General features: G+C 47.6%; 1 protein-coding gene across 1 annotated transcript in view; it reads right to left on the minus strand.

The window, feature by feature from the left end:
• The window catches only part of LOC147106355 (sodium-coupled neutral amino acid symporter 1-like), a 28,969-nt gene that overhangs the window by 7,449 nt on the left and 3,202 nt on the right, over positions 1-18,318 (minus strand). The window contains exons 2-5 of the mRNA XM_086009730.1: positions 13,757-13,835; positions 9,640-9,722; positions 2,973-3,031; positions 2,649-2,756 (exon numbers count right to left, since the gene is read on the minus strand). Of these exons, the coding sequence (XP_085865856.1) occupies positions 2,649-2,756; positions 2,973-3,031; positions 9,640-9,722; positions 13,757-13,835 (329 nt within the window). The remainder of the gene's footprint in view (positions 1-2,648; positions 2,757-2,972; positions 3,032-9,639; positions 9,723-13,756; positions 13,836-18,318) is intronic.

Genomic DNA, 18,318 nt, shown 5'->3' on the forward strand with positions numbered 1-18,318 from the left:
TGCCATAGCTGTGGGAGGAGGGCTGCTCATTAGGCCTTTGAGGTCCCTTTGCCCATAATGTGAGGTGCACATGCAAGGATGAGGAGGACACTGGAAAGGGTACTCACCTTCACCATCCGAGTGAGGTCGTTGTACTTCTTGCGGCATTGGTCCGCACTCCTGGGGACATCGCTGGTGGATGACACCCTGTGGGCGATTTTCTTCCAGGCTCTCCTGTACTGCCTCCTGGGAGCCTTCTTGCCACTGTCCGGGCACAAGATCTCTCTTTTCTTTTCCACACCATTAACCAGCACCCTCAAAGCATGCTCTGAGAAGCGCTGCGCTCGTTCACGGGCCTTCTCCATGGCTTCAGGCACTATTTGGGTCCACCAGCAGTGTTGAGGCCTAGCTGCAGGGCCCCACTATGCAGGGCGTGGCAGCAGTCAAAGTCGACCCTTCCCCCTTTAAGAGCTGGCCGGCGTCAGGGTGTCTGCTGTCAATCAAAACATGACCGCACCTGCGCTGCGCCCGGCCTCGGCGTTATCAGTCCGCATCGCCGGCTTAGCGCCTGAAGATAGCAGTGCAACGCCAGTTTCAGCGCTCGCCCAAACTCTTGGCCAAATCTACTGAATTTCGGCGAAGTGGCCTACACTTTCCGGCGGGCGCTAACTTTAGCGACTGCCCGACTTTACCGCCCCAAAAGTGGCCAGACTGAATTTCTAGGCCAAATTGTTTTTAAAAAAAAATTAATTAATTTGTAAATCTTTTCTCTAACCTCTATAATTTTCCTACCTTTCACCGTTTTTCCAGGCCTCGAAGCCTGGGCCTCTGTTGCCCAGCCACGCCCGAGCTAGGCACCTCCCGTCGCGATCAACAAAAGGCCCACGATTGCCGCCATCTTTGTGAAGGCTGGAGGGGGCGGGCCTGAGCCGAGCGTTGCCACCGCCGCCATCTTAGTAAAGGCGGGCGCGTCAACTTCTGCCCGGAGCGCGACTGGAGTCCGGCCGGGCCTCACGTGGTAGGTTGCGCGGCGGCGTCTCTCTCTCTGGTCTTGAAGCCGGCTCGGGCGGGGGGCAGGGCTCGGGGGGAGCGGAGCTTGGGAGAGCGCGAGCGCGGGGCTCAGGGGGGTGGGGCTCGGGCGAGCGCGGGGCTCAGGAGAGCGGGAGCGCGTAGCTCGGGAGAGCGGGGCTCGGGACTCAGGAGAGCGGGATCGTGGGGCTCGGGAGGCCGTTGCTCGGTAAGGCGGGGCTCTGGCTGAGCCATGTCACTGCGTGGGGCGGCACGGAACTTCGCAGAGCCATCGCCGGCAGAGGGGAAAGGGTCTGCTGGCTCCCCACTTCCCTTTCTCCCCCCCTCCCTTCCCGCCCCCACACACCCCACCGCCCCCTTCCCCCCACACCCCACCGCCCCCCCTCCCCCTGCCCTTCCTCCCCCCTCCCTTACTCCCCCCCTCCCCCTGCCCTTACTCCCCCCCTGCCCTTACTCCCCCCCTCCTCCTGCCCCTTCCCCCCAGTCGCTCTCTCTCTTCCCCCCAGTCGCTCTCTCTCTTCCCCCCAAGTCGCTCTCTCTCTTCCCCCCAGTCGCTCTCTCTCTTCCCCCCAGTCGCTCTCTCTCTTCCCCCCAGTCGCTCTCTCTCTTCCCCCCAGTCGCTCTCTCTCTTCTCCCCAGTCGCTCTCTCTCTTCCCCCCAGTCGCTCTCTTCTCCCCCAGTCGCTCTCTTCCCCCCCAGTCGCTCTCTCTCTTCCCCCCAGTCGCTCTCTCTCTTCCCCCCAGTCGCTCTCTCTCTTCCCCCCAGTCGCTCTCTCTCTTCCCCACAGTTGCTCTCTCTCTTCCCCACAGTCGCTCTCTCTCTCTCTTCCAACAACAACATGCCCTCAAAAAAGCCTCGGCACCGCCGGGCACTTCTGCTAGTATATAATAAAGCGGTTGGTTTGTCTGTCCGTCTGTCTGTCCGCTATACACTCAAAAGTTATAGAGCGTACCTACACATGTTATATCAAAAGAAAGCTGATGATCAGGGGAGTGTCATAGGCATATTTACTTTTTGGTCAGGCAAAAATTGTTCCGACAGTATACAAAAAACATTCAAAAATCCGCTCATTAGCGTTGAGTGATGTGATGGTTGACCAATCCTACAGTTCAGTGACCTGATGGTTGACCAATCGGTGCGTCACAGGCGGGACCTACTCCTGCAGCCTCCCAAAACTTCGCCGCAATTTTCCCCCCTCCTTTTCCTCAACTGCATCGGCCCGCTGGAGCGGGAGATGAGTTGGGGTCACTCGGGCCGGGTCTCACAACCGCTCGGCCCGAGACACACAGCAGGGGACCAGCAGCAGCCGGCCGTCAACCGCGCCGCCCGAGACTGCGTCGGCCCGCCGGAGCGGGAGTTGAGTTGGGGTCACTCAGGCCGGGCCTCACAACCGCTCGGCCCGAGACACAGAGCGGGGGAGCGGCAGCAGGCGGCCGTCAACCGCGCAGCCCGACACACAGAGCGGGGGAGCGGCAGCGGCCAGCTGTCAACCGCGCGGCCCTCTAAACTGCCCTGGCAACGCCGGGCCCCCCCTGCTAGTACTTTAATAAAACAGTAGGCATACATTCATATTAGAACACTAATAATAATAGGCATACATTTATATTAGAACACTAATAATGAAACAGAAAGTTTGGTACCTTAGAATTCCAGACAAAATAATTAGGTATGCACATGGTTGTACAAGAAAAGTTTGAAGAATTAGTTGATACCAAAGGACATGGAAGCTCTGTCTTTTTATAGATAACCTGAAATCAAGGCAAACAATCACTTTATGTTTCCCTCCCCAATCATTTATAAACATTATTGCTTAAATATATTTAACGACACTTGGCATTAATCCACATATCGAATATAAAAATTCCAACAAACATTCTCCAACTTTTCCAATAATGCATATTTTTGAGGCATAGCTTTGTAACAATGTACTTGGTTTAGCTGAAAGACACACAATTATTACTTACTACAATTAGAAAGAAGATCATACAGGCAAGTGAAAATCCACTGGTGTATCCAAGGTACCCTATGAAACAGGAGAGGAAACTGTTACCTTGAATACTGATGCAATCTACAACAGTGGGATAACGCAGGATTTCACACCCTTGGCCTTCACATCTCAATGTACTTTGTCATAAACCGAATAATTGTAGGCTTTCAAAGGCATTGTAAACCTTATTAAGATATCTCATGCAGTTTATAAAATGATCTGATACCACTTTGTACTATGGCCTTGCAAAGCACAATGCCCAGATTTTGCAGTACGTTGATGCGTTGATCTGCTCAACAACTTCCTCTCCTCCACCTTTGATGCCCTTGTCCCCAGCAAAACTTTTGCTCTCCTATCACTGTTGGTCCCACTGGTATGGTCCTCATCTTCACTCCCACAAGTCCAAGGGGCACAGACTTGAGCGTATCTGATGCACAACTGGTTCAGCCATCCATCAGCAGATCTGGCCAGACCACATGAAGGAGTGTCCATTAGCAAAAGTGGAAAAGGAAGAGGAGACAGAAGAGAAGGGCCTGGCAGGGGGAGGGAGAAAGGAAAAGGGAAATAGAAGTAATGGGCTCGGGTCTGGAGCAGCAGCCAAAAGGCTCATGTCAATGGAAAGAGGGAATTCATTTACATGGGATATCCCACAAAGCTTCATCCTCAACTTTTGAGGTGCAGTGATTGGTTTTGCAGGCAAATGCAGCAGCCAATTTTCATACAGTATGATCCCACAAATAGCAATGAGATGAATGATCAGTTACTCTATTTTTGGTAGTGTTGGTTAAGGGATGAATATAAACTAGGACAACTGGAGAACTCCCTGTTCCTCTTTGAAAAATGTCCATGTGATCTGCTACGTCCGCCTTGATCTGACATCTGATCTGAAAGCCGGCCCCTCCAACAATGCAGCGCTCGCTCAGTATTGCACTGAAGTATCAGCCCATGAGATACTCAAGTCTAGAGTGGAGCTTGAACCCACAATCTTCTGACTCACAGGCAAAAGTGCTACCAAGAACTAAGCTGACAATTAATTTTACATAAAGGAGATGGGGGATTTCCACACTTGGGTCAGATAGATAGCTTGCCACTGACTAAAAGCATGCCCTTACTAGAACAGCAAGCAACAATGGTAATAACAGCACTATGGGAAAACACTGAGGGGAGCCCAATTAACTCCAAAAAGGGACAGCCCAAACAATAACATAAAGGAGGGGAAAATCAGGAGGAGAGTTGTTACCAGAATCCCCATGTGTGGCTTTGAACAACCATCAGTGGAGGATTGACAGTAGTTTCTCAATCTGCATTTAAGCTTCCAGAATGGAGATTGAGGGATTGGGGAAAATATACTCTTAACAAAAGCAACAGCAAAAAAATAGCAAATCTAATCTAAAATTTAAAAAATGTGCATTATTTGGCCACGGTGTCCTCATTTCAATTTTATTCCAATTTGTGTGATGTCATTTTCCAGTGTCTATTTAAAGGACTTTGATCTCGTGTAGTCATAAATTTTCTCAATCTTTCGCCAACATACCCCACCTCCTAATCTGTAGCCCACATCCCTTTTGTCATTTACAATAACATGACGAGCACTTCCTGTTTCAGCTCTGACTCACAGAGCTGCAGTAGCTTGGTTGTCCATTTGAACTTATGGAGGGGGGGAAGCGGGGGGAGAAATTTAACTTGCGTCAGTTTTCGGTGCGAAATGGGCGGCGCGATGCGATGTACGCCTGAGGACATCAGCCAAAGGCCGGTTTTAAATTGGGCCGTGGGTCTCATCTGCACGTCGATGGGGGGGGTGGGGGAGGTGAAGCAGAGGAGGATGAGCCTGGCCTTCCAGCACCCCGCAGTACTTTTGTGGAGTTAGAAGGAGCACTGAAATGAAACTATGAAAAGGTTTCAAGGACTCTATTCCATTCTCCCAGTTTCTCCGTCTCCGCCGCGTCTGTTCCGACGATGCCACCTTCCATACCAATGCTTCCGACATGTCTTCCTTTTTCCTCAACCGAGGATTCCCCTCTACTGTGGTTGACACGGCCCTTGACCGTGTCCGTTCTATTTCCCGCAGTTCTGCTCTCACCCCTTCCCCTCCCTCCCAGAACCACGATAGGGTTCCCCTTGTCCTCACCTTTCACCCCACCAGCCTCCACATTCAACGGATCATCCTCCGCCATTTCCGCCACCTCCAACGTGATCCCACCACCAAACACATCTTCCCCTCACCTCCCCTTTCAGCATTCCGAAGGGACCGCTCCCTCCGCGACACCCTAGTCCACTCCTCAATCATCCCCAACAGCCCTTCTCCTTCACCTGGCACCTTTCCGTGCAAGCGCAGGAGATGCAACACATGCCCTTTTACCTCCTCCCTTCCCACTGTCCAGGGCCCCAAACACCCCTTCCAGGTGAAACAGTGATTTACTTGTACTTCTTGCAATTTAATATACTGTATTTGCTGCTCACGATGCGGTCTCCTCTACATTGGGGAGACCAAGCGCAGATTGGGCGACCGCTTTGCGGAACACCTCTGTTCAGTCCATAAGGGTGACCCCGAGCTTCCGGTCGCCTGTCACTTTAATTCACCGCTTCACTCCCGCTCTGATCTCTCTGTCCTCGGCCTATTACATTGTTCCAATGAAGCTCAACGTAAGCTCGAGGAACAGCACCTCATCTTTCGATTGGGCACTTTACAGTCTGCCGGACTCAACATCGAGTTCAACAATTTCAGATAATTATCCCTGCCCCCATTTTTCATGCGGTATGATTTTTGCCACTCCCATTTGCAACATTTTATCTTTCCTGCCTCTTACAAAAGTACAGGATGTTCTTTCAATTTCTTCCTCCCCTCCTAACCCCACCCCCCTGTCTCTGCACCTGCTTAATATCTGTTACATCTCCAGCTTTTTCCAGTTCTGATGAAGGGTCCCAGACCTGAAACGTTAACTCTGTTTCTCTCTCCACGGATGCTGCCTGGCCTGCTGAGTATTTCCAGCATTTTCTGTTGTTATAAAAGGTTTCCTTACCCTTTTATGGGTGGCTTCCAGAAGTATCTTTTAAAGACTGCTCGTTAGACTGCTGAAGGCCCAGAAAGACTGGGCAGAGTATGAGTAGTGTGAGTAGTAATATGCCCATTTGCTCACCAATTTTGCATTGGGGTTCTAAAACTGGCGTTAGGGCTCGGATTTGCATATTCAAGGTGCCGAACGCCTGTTTCAGGCAGGTGCCCTGCACACTTAAGAGGGTGTTGGCTTCAAATTTGACAACCGTGCATTTCTGGGGCACAATCAAAACCCAAAATTCGTCCTTACAACCTTAAGTTTTCACCAAAAATGCACAAAATGAGGTTGAATTTCTCCCCCATGAGATTTGGTTAAGTTTGGTGAATGGGCAGATGTCATTTAATGTAGACATAAGACTAGCTGTGTTCCAGATAATTCCATGAATTCAGCAGCAGAAGAGCTATCATATTTGAATGTATTTGGTGACCTAAATCTATACTTATCCTTACAGTCGTCAGTTCCATTCTTAACCAGATGACCATTCAGCTTCTTTTCCCTCCTCCCCTCTGCCGATTTTCTCTCTTGAATGTGGTATCTGATACTAGAGTAAGCACCCTTCGCACCCTCTTTCTCCAGCACTTCACCCAACTGATGGTTCTTCATGTGAGCCAAGACAGTGAATGATACCAGGTTATTTGACCATGGGGGTGTGAGGGTGCCGGTCAGTTCCTTCAGTAACCTCTAGATGGCACCTTCACTTGTTGGTTTCCCTTTGTTAATTGTTTCTAGTCTCTTGTGTTTATTAGTTAACTGCCTTTTATCTGTTCATTGGTTTCACCTGGTTTTGTTGGTATTGAGGTTCTGTGGTTTCTTCCCTCTGTGCTCAGTCCTGACAAGGGAGTTAGCCTTTTGCTCTGTGGCAGCTTGCCTTGACAAGCTGGTTGCCATGGTTGTTGCTTGTATTTAAGTCTGTGGTTCTTCCTTTTGATCTCGGTCTTGACAAGGTGCTGACAAGTTGCTCAGTCTTGATAAGGTGCTCAGTTTGGACAAGCATGTTGCCCTGTGGTAGCTTGTCTTGAGCTCTGTATTGATAAGCCGATTACCCCTGTGGTAGCTTGTCTTGAGTCTTATCTCGGCAAGCCGGTTGCCTATGTGGTAGCTTGTCTCGAGCTCAGGTCTGGACAAGTGGGTTGCCTCATGGAAGCTTGTCCTGAGTTCCTATCTTGACTAGCTGTTTGGTAGCTTGTCTTGAGCTCTTGGCCCCGATTTTCGGCTTGTGTGGGGAATGGTCGGATTTCCCCGAATGTGGGGTTTCTGACACACATAAAAAAGTGTCAGCCAGCCCCACGCAATTTTCCCTCAATTGGCCAATTAATTCCCAGCATGTGGGAAGCCTTGCTAATTGTCTAAATCGAGTCAGAAATCCCCACAGTATGATGTCATCATTCGTGGTGCTTTCAAGGTCCATAGCAAGCACTGCATCCTCTGAAGGCTTCCAAATGAACCATACAGGATGGCAGAGGAGCCTGCAGCAGCTGTGGCCAGTGCCAGACCCCGAGCTGCCTTCAAATTCGACGAGGCTTCACTGCAGGCATTATTGGATGGGGTTAGGGCCCACAAGGAGGTCCTCTTCCCTAGGTCAGGGAGGAAGAGGCCTCCCACGTAGACCAATGCTGCATGGATGCAGGTGTCAGCAGATGTCAACTCGCTGGGAGTCACCAGAAGAACCTTGGCATTACATCTGTAACTCCTTCCTTTACTCCCCCACAGTACCATCCAGAGCCCCTGTACTCACTGTGGAGGAGGAAGAGGCTGTGCAGCCAGACTCCTCGGAGGAAGCTCCAACCTCTGAGGGTGCAGCGTCAGTAGAAGTAAGCGCACCTTGCACCAGCGCAGACACTCACACCTCGGGGGCACCTTCGGGACATAGAGTAGTGTTGTCACCTGGTGTTTCACAGCTGACAAGTGAGCCTCAGCAGATACTGGAGACAGGGACAGCAGTGGAGAGTCCTTGTCGGAGGGCGCAGGGCTCTGCCAGCTCAGCTCAGCTGCGCTGCATCTCGACCCTCTGCCTCTGGGTCCATCCGCAAGAGAAGAGGTGATGGATCTCCATGCACAGATGCAGGAGTCTCTGGCAGGTTTTGTCTCCAGGGTCGCTGCGAGTGTGGAGCGAATGGAGGAGTCCATAGCGACCATGAGCAGAGCCTTTGTGGAGTCATTGGTGCATGAACGCAGCACCATGGAAAGGTTGGCAACCTCCATAGAGGAGATAACTCGCCAGCATACGGAAAACATGGTGAGTGCTCATAAGAGAATGACATCTCTTGAGGAGCGTTGGCCATCTGTTGAACAGAGAAACCAGATCTTCATGGAAGTCCTTCTGAGTAGGACTGCCAGTGCAGAAACGGGTCCCACTGGCCCCCTAAAGCGCAGCAAGGTGCTCTCAAGCCACTTCCAAGCACTGGCCCCTTCTGGCTTGTGCAGCTTCAGGTGAGTGAGCAGCAGCCTGGTGCTCCTGGTAATCATCCTACTGTTCCTGGTTCTGCTGCTGCCACCTCTGCTGTTGGAGATCCTCTAATGCCAGGAAAGGAAGGTGCCAAAGGCCTCCCATGCTTCTAGCAGATGCCTTGGTTGAGGAGGTCCTGAGTTAGGGTGGTGAGAGGGGCTTCCCAGGAGCTCACACTGAAGAAGTGTATGAGGCTCCAACTTTCTGCAGCTGCTCCTAAGGCTTCAAATAGTTCCCCCAAGCCTTGATCAACAAGGTCCTGCAGCCTGCAAATGCTGCCTCTTTAAATCTCTTCAGCCCTCAGCAACCTGCTGCTGCAAGCAAGCAAGCCAGCTGTTTTCACGCCAGCTCTCATCGGCGGGGTTCCCCGCAGGCGGGTTTCAGGTGGGGAAAGCCCCAAAGTTGCAACGGCACGGGAAAATTGTCCTTAACAAGGTGATCATTGGTGATTAGTGCTCCGACGAGCAGTCCCGCCAGTGGCGGGCGGGACTGAAGCGGGGCACGTGGAAACGGCGGTCCGAAAGTCGGACGGGGCGGGGAATCAGGCGGGGGGGGAGGGGGGTCCCGACCCGTGATTTTCGGACCACGGCCGCATGAAAAGCCGCCCGACAGCTGCCTGAAAATCGGGGCCAATATGTTTGTTACTGTTTTCCTTGTGTGAATCTAGTAATATGTAAATCTAGTAAAGTACTGTTATTTAAGACTATATACCTGCTTCTCGCCTCGTCTGTCTGCACTTGGGTCCAGAACCAGCCTCGCCCGGACAGCACGGCCCCGTATCTACACGGCCCCTGTGACTCCCAACCCTGACAGGGGGACATCACAGCCAAGTCTAGACTGTCTTCACCCAAGATCCAACAGCTGTCACTGGGTAGCAATCCTGGGTGATTTGCTCTTCCCCAGTTTGCAGGACATTGAGGCCAATTGGAGTGTGCTCACTGCTGCCTTGGCTGAGGTCAGCTAAATCATGGACCATTATTTATCCACTGAGCGATGTGAGCCCCCAAAAGAAATCCTTTTTAAAGATGTGAATCTTTTCCACATACGTGTTATTCTGAGGAATCATGCACGATTGTATTTATGAATGCTGCCTTAACCTTCTCTGGTATTTTGAGATATGTTACTGCTAGGACATACCTTACCTAAGTTGTTGAAAAGACACAAGGGTACGATGATGATTAAAGTCACAAATATAACAAGGTTGTTGCCATCCATAAACCATACTCTGAAAAGAAACAAAAAAGGTGCTTAATTATCAGTAATAGTGAATAATGTGTTACAACTGAAGGAAACCAACTGTAAGCTTCTTTCTTCAAAACATTTACTGGGATACACTCGCTCACTTCAGAAACTGTTAGTAGCTGAGATACGCTTCAGAAACTATTAGTAGCTAGCTAGCTAGCCCCATAGAAGATGTTCATAGAGATGTTCAAAATCATGAATGATTTTGATAGAGTAAATAAGGAGAACAAGAAGGGTCGGTAACCAGCGGACACAGATGTAAGATGATTGGCAAAAGAACCAGAGGCGACATGAGGAAACTTTTTTTTTTACACAGTGAGTTGTTGTGACCCGGAATGCACTGCTTGGTGGAAGCTGATTCAATAGTAACATTCAAAAGAGAATTGGATAAATACTTGAAGGGAAAAAATTTATAGGGCTATGGGAAAAGAGCAGAGGAGTTGGACTAATTTGATAGCTCTACCAAAGAGCTGAATGGCCTCATTCAGTGCTGTATCAATCTATGCTTCTAAGATGGTTAGAATGTGGAATTCTCTGCCACAAACCGTTGTTGAAGTAGAATCCATGAATTCTTTGAAAAGGGAATTTGACATTTGCTTGAAAAAGAATATTAAGTAGTATGGAAAACAAGCAGGAGTGTAGGATTAGACTAGGTGGCTCACATGGAGAAAAACATTCGTGTTGAAACATTCTAACTTTTTATTCGTTCCTGGGATGTGGGCGTCGCTGGCAAGGCCAGCATTTATTGCCCATCCCTAATTGCCCTTGAGAAGGTGGTAGTGAGCTGCCTTCTTGAACCGCTGATGTCCGTGTGGTGAAGGTACTGCCACAGTGCTGTTAGGGAGTTCCAGGATTTTGACCCAGCGACGATGAAGAATCAGCAATATATTTCCAAGTCAGGATGGTGTGTAACTTGGAGGGGAACTTAGAGGTGGTGGTGTTCCCATGCGCCTGCTGCCCTTGTCCTTCTAGGTGGTAGAGGTCGCAGGTTTGGGAGGTGCTGCCAAAGAAACCTTGGCGAGTTGCTGCAGTGCATCTTGTAGATGGTACACACTGCAGCCACGGTACACCAGTGGTGGAGGGAGTGAATGTTTAAGGTGGTGGATGAGTTGCCAATCAAGTGGGTTGCTTTATCCTGGATGGTGACGAGTTTCTTGAGTGTTGTTGAAGCTGCACTCATCCAGGCAAATGGAGAGTATTCCATCATATTCCTTACTTGTGTCTTGTAGATGGTGGAAAGGCTTTGGGGAGTCAGGAGGTGAGACACTTGCCACAGAATACCCAGCCTCTGACCCGCTCTTGTTGCCACAGTATTTATGTGGCTGGTCCAGTTAAGTTTCTGGTCAATGGTGACCCCAGGATGTTGATGGTGGGGGATTCGGCGATGGTAATGCCGTTGAATGTCAAGGGATGGTGGTTAGACTCTCGCTTGTTGGAGATAGTCATTGCCTGGCACTTGTGTGGCGTGAATGTTACCTGCCACTTATCAGCCCAACAGATGTCATCCTTGTCTTGCTGCATGTGGGCATGGACTGCTTCATTATCTGAGGAGTTGCAAATGGCGCTGAACATTGTGCAGTCATCAGCGAACATCCCCACTTCTGACCTTATGATGGAGGGAAGGTCATTGATGAAGCAGCTGAAGATGGTTGGGCCTAGGACACTGCCCTGAGGAACTCCTGCAGTGATGTCCTGGGGCTGAGATGATTGACCTCTAACAACCACAACCATCTTCCTTTGTGCTAGGTATGACTCCAGCCAGTAGAGAGTTTTCCCCCCGATTCCCATTGCCTTCAATTTTACTAGGGCTCCTTGATGCCACACTCGGTCAAATGCTGCCTTGATGTCAAGGGCAGTCATTCTCACATCACCACTGGAATTCAGCTCTTTTGTCTATGTTTGGATCAAGGCTGTAATGAGGTCTGTAGCCGAGTGGTCCTGGCAAAACCCAAACCGAGCATTGGTGAGCAGGTTATTGGTGAGTAAGTGCCGCTTGATAGCACTGTCAACGACACCTTCCATCACTTTGCTGATGATTGCGAGTAGACTGATGGGGCGGTAATTGGCTGGATTGAATTTGTCCAGCTTTTTGTGGACAGGACAAATCTGGGCAGTTTTCCACATTGTCAGGTAGATGCCAGTGTCATAGCTGTACTGGAACAACTTGGCTAGAGGTGCGACTAGTTCTGGAGCACAAATCTTCAGCATGACAGCTGGGATGTTGTATCCAGTACGCTCAGCCGTTTCCTGATATCACATGGAGTGTATTGAATTGGCTGAAGACTGGCTTCTGTGATAGTGGGGACCTCAGGAGGAGGCTGATACAGATCATTCACTCGGCACTTCTGGCTGAAGATGGTTGCAAATGCTTCAGCCTTGTCTTTTGTACTCGGGTGCTGGGCTCCGCCATCATTGAGCATGGGGATATTCATGAAGCCTCCTCCTCCCATTAGTTGTTTAATTGACCACCACCATTCACGGCTGGATGTGGCAGGATTGCAGAGCTTTGATCTGATCCATTGATTGTGGGATCGCTTAGCTCTGTCTATAGCATGCATGTAGTCCTGTGTTGCTGCTTCCCCAGGTTGGCACCTAATTTTTAGGTACGCCTGGTGCTGCTCCTGGCATGCTCTTCTACACTCCTCATTGAACCAGGGTCTTCTGGCTTGATGGTAATGGTAGAGTGAGGGATATGCCGGGCCATGAGGTTACAGATTGTGGTGGAATACAATTCTGCTGCTGCTGATGGCCCACAGCGCCTCATGGATACCTAGTTTTGAGCTGCTAGATTTGTTCTGAATCTGTCCCACTTAGAACATTGGCAGTGCCACACAACATGATGGAGGGTGTCCTCAGTGTGAAGATGGGACTTAGTCTCCACAAAGACTGTAGGGTGGTCACTGCTACCAATGCTGTTGTGGACAGATGCATCTATGACAGGTAGATTGGTGAGAATGAGGTAGGTTTTTCCCCTCATGTTGGTTCTCTCACCACCTGCCACAGGCCCAGTCTGGCAGTATGCCCTTCAGGTCTCGGCCAGTTCAATCAGTAGTGGTGCTACTGAGCTAGTCTTGGTGATGGACATTGAAGTCCCCCACCCAGAGTACATTCTGTGCCCTTGCCACCCTCAGTGCTTCTTCTAAGTGGTGTTCAACATGGAGGAGTACCGATTCATCAGCTGAGGGAGGGCGGTAGGTGGTAATCAGCAGGAGGTTTCTTTGCCCATGCTTGACCTGAAGCCATGAGACTTCTGGGGTCTGGAGTCAATGTTGAGGACTCCCAGGGCCACTCCCTCCTGACTGTATACCACGGTGCCGCCACCCCTGGTGGATCTGTCCTGCCGGGTGGTTTTTGTAGCGGCTTGGTACAACTGAGTGGCTTGCTAGGCCATTTCAGAGGGCAGTTAAGAGTCAACCACATTGCTGTGGGTCTGGAGGCCAGAACAGGTAAGGGCAGCAGATTTCCTTCCCTGAAGGATACTGGAGAACCAGATGAGTTTTTACAACAATCCGATAGTTTCATGGTCACAATTACTGATACTAGCTTTTTATTCCAGATTAATTTATTTTAATTTAACTGAATTTCCCAGCTGCCGTGCTGAGATTTGAACTCACATCTCTGGATCATTAGTCCAGGCCTCTGGATTATTAGTCCAGTAACAAAACCACTATGCTACTGTTCCTGCGATGAAAAAAATAAAATTTTAAGTAGAAATGTTTTGACTGAAATTTTACTCCCACCGGAAGAAAATTCTAGATGACAAGACATTCAGGAAACCCAGGCCGGTAGTTATAAGTTTCTCACTTAACGTGCCTATTTATTATTTTCTTTTTTTATGTGAATGTATCTTAAATTAGTGTCGATAAAAGTGATGCAGCGAAACCTGTACGATTCTAACAATCTCCATTCCAATTTTTCCACATCAGTTGTGTTTAATGAAGCAGAGTCTCTAACGTTATAGACAGATGCACTGACAATGGACTGGTACATTTAAACATGTAAACTAATCATACTTACTTAGAATTGACTTGGTCTGAAAAGAACTGGATGGTGTGTGGTAGTTCATCCTTGACTATGAATAGGTAACTCAAGATGGCTAAAATAAAGGGAAGATCACTTTAAAACATACAATCCGGTTTAGTGCTATTCATCATTTCTTCCTCAACCTATGTTTTGCCCTTCCTTCAAGAACGCCACCAAATACTGTATATCCAATTTTCTAACAGACCTCCTGTGGCATTGCTCATGGCAAGTTGCCGAATATTGTATTTTATAATAGGAGTGTCATCAACAAAGTGTGACAAGGAAAGTGTTACAGGAAGTTAAGTGTGGCATTTACATGAAGGGTATGCTTTTCACTTGACTTTTGTAGTATCTACATATATGTTCTATCCTGTCCTGTTACAGCCACTCTGCAATCAGTAACACAAAAAAATTCCAATTTTTGTTTTATCAAAACAAATTCTCAGTGCCAGTGCTGATACAAATTAGAATTTTGTATATCAAAGCAAAAACTAAATCAGTATTTTGATGTGTACCAGAAATACATTTGTGAGACATGGAGGAATGACCTCACACGCTGCAGGAAATTTAAAAAAAATAATTCAATCCCACTTACTGCCTTTATCATTATTTATTATTTCTCTTACTCCTCAACCACTCCCTTCGCCCCACAATTGGCAGCCGTGCCTTCAGCAGTCTCAGCTTTAAATTCTGTAAAACCCTCCCTAAACCTTTCTGCCTCTTCATCGCTCTCTCCTATAAGAGCTTCGTAAAAATATTTAAATTACATGGCAGCGCATCTACCCAGGTGGCAGCATGCACATTGTAGCTCTAAAGCCAGTGTGATGCAGAAAATGTATTTACAATCCAAAGCACTGCATTAATAATATCCCCATCAACTATAGCAAGTATAGTGCACTGTTATAAATGAGATGGAGAGGGACTATAAATGAGATAAAGAATTTGTTCATGGCAAATTAACAGATGCATCATGAAGATAGCCCTATTTAGTGGCAGTGTAAAGCAAATTGAATCCATCCCTATTTTTGAATCTTTTTACTACTTTTTTAGTACAGGAAACTTTGTGCTATCCGGCACCCACGGGACCGAGCTGCTGCCGTTGCCTCAAAACTGCCGTACTCTCCAGAGTTAATGTTGAGAGATACGGAGATTCTTATCTCCGTATTTGACAACAAACACTGTTGCTTAGCAACAGCTTCTAAACACTCAGGTGTGGCCCTAAAACTCTGTAGCTGAAGCTGTTGCTATAGCTGAAGCTGTTGCTATAGCTACAGACCTTGCACAGCTTGACTGTTCAAACAAAGCAAAAAAAACAAAAAAGAATAAAAAACGGCTGCTGATTTTTGCCGGTGGCTCCAGATTGCCGGATAGCTCACCTCCGGATAGCACAAAGTTTCCTGTATTAGCTGTAGAACATCAGTTGAGGTGCTACCTGATTATATATCACCTGTATCGAGTTTGGTTAGCAGTAGTTTGATGAGGTGGAGTTGCTCCTGCAAACCACACTTGACTGATTCTTCTCCTTTACATAAATGGCAGCAAGCTACTGTTAAGAAGCATTTGTCCCATTCACTGTATTTAAGAACATAAGAAATAGGAGCAGGAGTAGGCCAATCGGCCCCTCGAGCCTGCTCCGCCATTCAATAAGATCATGGCTGATCTGATCCTAACCGCCAATCCACTATCACAGAACCATCTCCTGAATCTAACAGAATTAGACACACGAAATAGGAGCAGGATCAGGCTACACGGCCCCTGGGCCCGCTCCGCTACCCACAGGGCCATGACTGATCCGAACCTAGACTCGTCCAAATTCCTGCCCGCTCCCCGTAACCCTTTATTCCCTTTACTTCTAGGAAAGTGTTTATTTCTGTTTTAAATTTATGTAATGATGTAGCTTCTACAGCTTTTTGGGGCAGCATATTCCATGGACCTACCACCCTCTGAGTGAAGTAGTTCCTCCTCATCTCAGTTTTGAAAGAGCAGCCCCTTATTCTAAGACTATGCCCCCTAGTTCTAGTTTCACCCATCATCGGGAACATCCTCCCCGCATCCACCCGATCCAACCCCTTCACAATCTTATATGTTTCAATAAGATCGCCGCTCATTCTTTTGAATTCCAATGAGTAGGGTCCCAATCTACTCAACCTCTCCTCATATGTCCATCCCCTCATCCCCGGGATTAACCGAGTGAACCTTCTTTGTACTGACTCGAGAGCAAGTATGTCCTTTCTTAAGTATGGACACCAAAACTGTACGCAGTATTCCAGGTGCGGTCTCACCAATACCTTGTACAACTGAAGCAATACCTCCCTATTTTTATATTCTATCCCCCTAGCAATGAAAGCCAACATTCCATTGGCCTTCTTAATCACTTGCTGCACCTGCATACTAACCTTTTGAGTTTCGTGCACCAGGACCCCCAGATCCCTTTGTACTTCAGTACTTTCCAGTTTCTTGCCATTAAGATAATAACTTGCTCTACGATTTTTCCTGCCAAAGTGCATAACCTCACACTTTCCAGTATTGTATTCCATCTGCCAAATCTCTGCCCACTTACTTAGCCTGTCTATGTCCCCTTGCAGGTTTTTTATGTCCTCCTCACTCACTACTTTCCCTCCCATCTTAGTATCATCTGCAAACTTTGATATGTTACACTCGGTCCCCTCCTCCAAATCGTTAATATAGATTGTAAAGAGTTGGGGACCCAGCACTGACCCCTGCGGTACACCACTAGTTACTGATTGCCAGTCTGAGAATGAACCATTTATCCCAACTCTCTGCCTTCTGTTAGATAGCCAATCCTCTATCCATGCCAGAATATTACCCCCAATCCCGTGATTTTTTATCTTAAGCAATAATCTTTTGTGTGGCACCTTGTCAAATGCCTTTTGGAAGTCTAAATACACTACGTCCACTGGTTCCCCTTTATCCACCCTGTATGTTACTTCCTCAAAGAACTCTAGCAAATTTGTCAAACATGACTTCCCCTTCATAAAACCATGCTGACTTTGTCCTATTAAATTATGATTATCCAAATGTCCTGTTACTGTCTCCTTAATAATGGACTCCAAAATTTTACCTACCACAGATGTTAGGCTAACCGGTCTATAGTTTCCAGCCTTCTGTCTACTGCCCTTTTTAAATAAGGGTGTTACATTAGCAGTTTTCCAGTCTGCCGGGACCATTGCTGAGTCCAGGGAGTTTTGGAAAATTATTACCAATGCATCCACAATCCCTACCGCCACTTCCCTCAAGACCCTAGGATGTAAGCCATCAGGTCCAGGTGATTTAGCCGCCTTGAGTCCCATTATTTTACCGAGTACCACTTCCTTAGTGATTCTGATCGTGTTTAGCTCCTCCCCCCCTTTAGCCCCCTGTTTGTCCAGTGTTGGGATATTCTTAATGTCTTCTACTGTAAAGACTGATATAAAAATATTCAGTGTTTTTGCCATCTCCATATTTCCCACCATTAATTTCCCGGTCTCATCCTCTAAGGGACCAACGTTTACTTTAGCCACCCTTTTTCTTCTTATATAATTATAAAAACTCTTACTATGTTTTTATATTTTTTGCTAATTTACTTTCATAATCTATCTTCCCTTTCTTAATCAATCTTTTTGTTATTTTTTGCTGTCTTTTAAAGTTTTCCCAATCCTCTATCCTCCCACTAGATTTGGCTACCTTATATGCCCTTGTTTTTAGTCGAATACTATCCTTAATTTCTTTACTTAGCCACGGATGGCTGTCTTTTCTTTTACACCCTTTTCTTCTCAGTGGAATATATATTTTTTGGAAGTTGTAAAATAACTCCTTAAATGTACACCACTGATCATGTATCGTCTTACCCTTTAATCTATTTTCCCAATCCACTATACTCAATTCCGCTCTCATACCTTCATAGTCTCCTTTATTCAAGCTTAGCACGCTTGTTTGAGATCCAACCTTCTCACCCTCTAATTGAATATGGAATTCAACCATGTTATGGTCACTCATTCCAAGGGGATCCTTTACTAGGACATTTTTAATTAATCCTGTCTCGTTACACAGGACCAGATCTAAGGTTGCTTGCCCCCTGGTCGGTTCAGTTACATACTGCTCAAGAAACCCATCCCTAATACACTCAATGAACTCATCCTCAAGGCAGCCCTGCCCAATTTGATTTGTCCAATTAATATGATAGTTAAAATCCCCCATAATTATAGATGTTCCCTTATTACAAGCCTCAACTATTTCCTGATTGATACTCCGTCCAACAGAGTTGCAACTGTTCGGAGGCCTATAGACTACGCCCACTAGTGTTTTTTTCCCCTTATTATTCCTTACCTCCACCCAAACTGTTTCATTATCCTGATCTTTTGACCCAATATCATTTCTCTGTATTACAGTGATTCCTTCCTTTATTAACATAGCCACCCCACCTCCCCTTCCTTCCTGCCTGTCCTTCCTGATCGTTAAATAACCTGGTATGTTTAATTCCCAGGCATTGTCACCCTGCAGCCATGTTTCTGTAATGGCCACAAGATCATACCCATATGTAGTTATTTGTGCCATTA

The sequence above is a fragment of the Somniosus microcephalus genome, chromosome 16, assembly GCF_052327205.1.
Source record: "Somniosus microcephalus isolate GS21.2 chromosome 16, FLI_Smic_1.0, whole genome shotgun sequence".
NCBI lineage: Eukaryota > Metazoa > Chordata > Chondrichthyes > Squaliformes > Somniosidae > Somniosus > Somniosus microcephalus.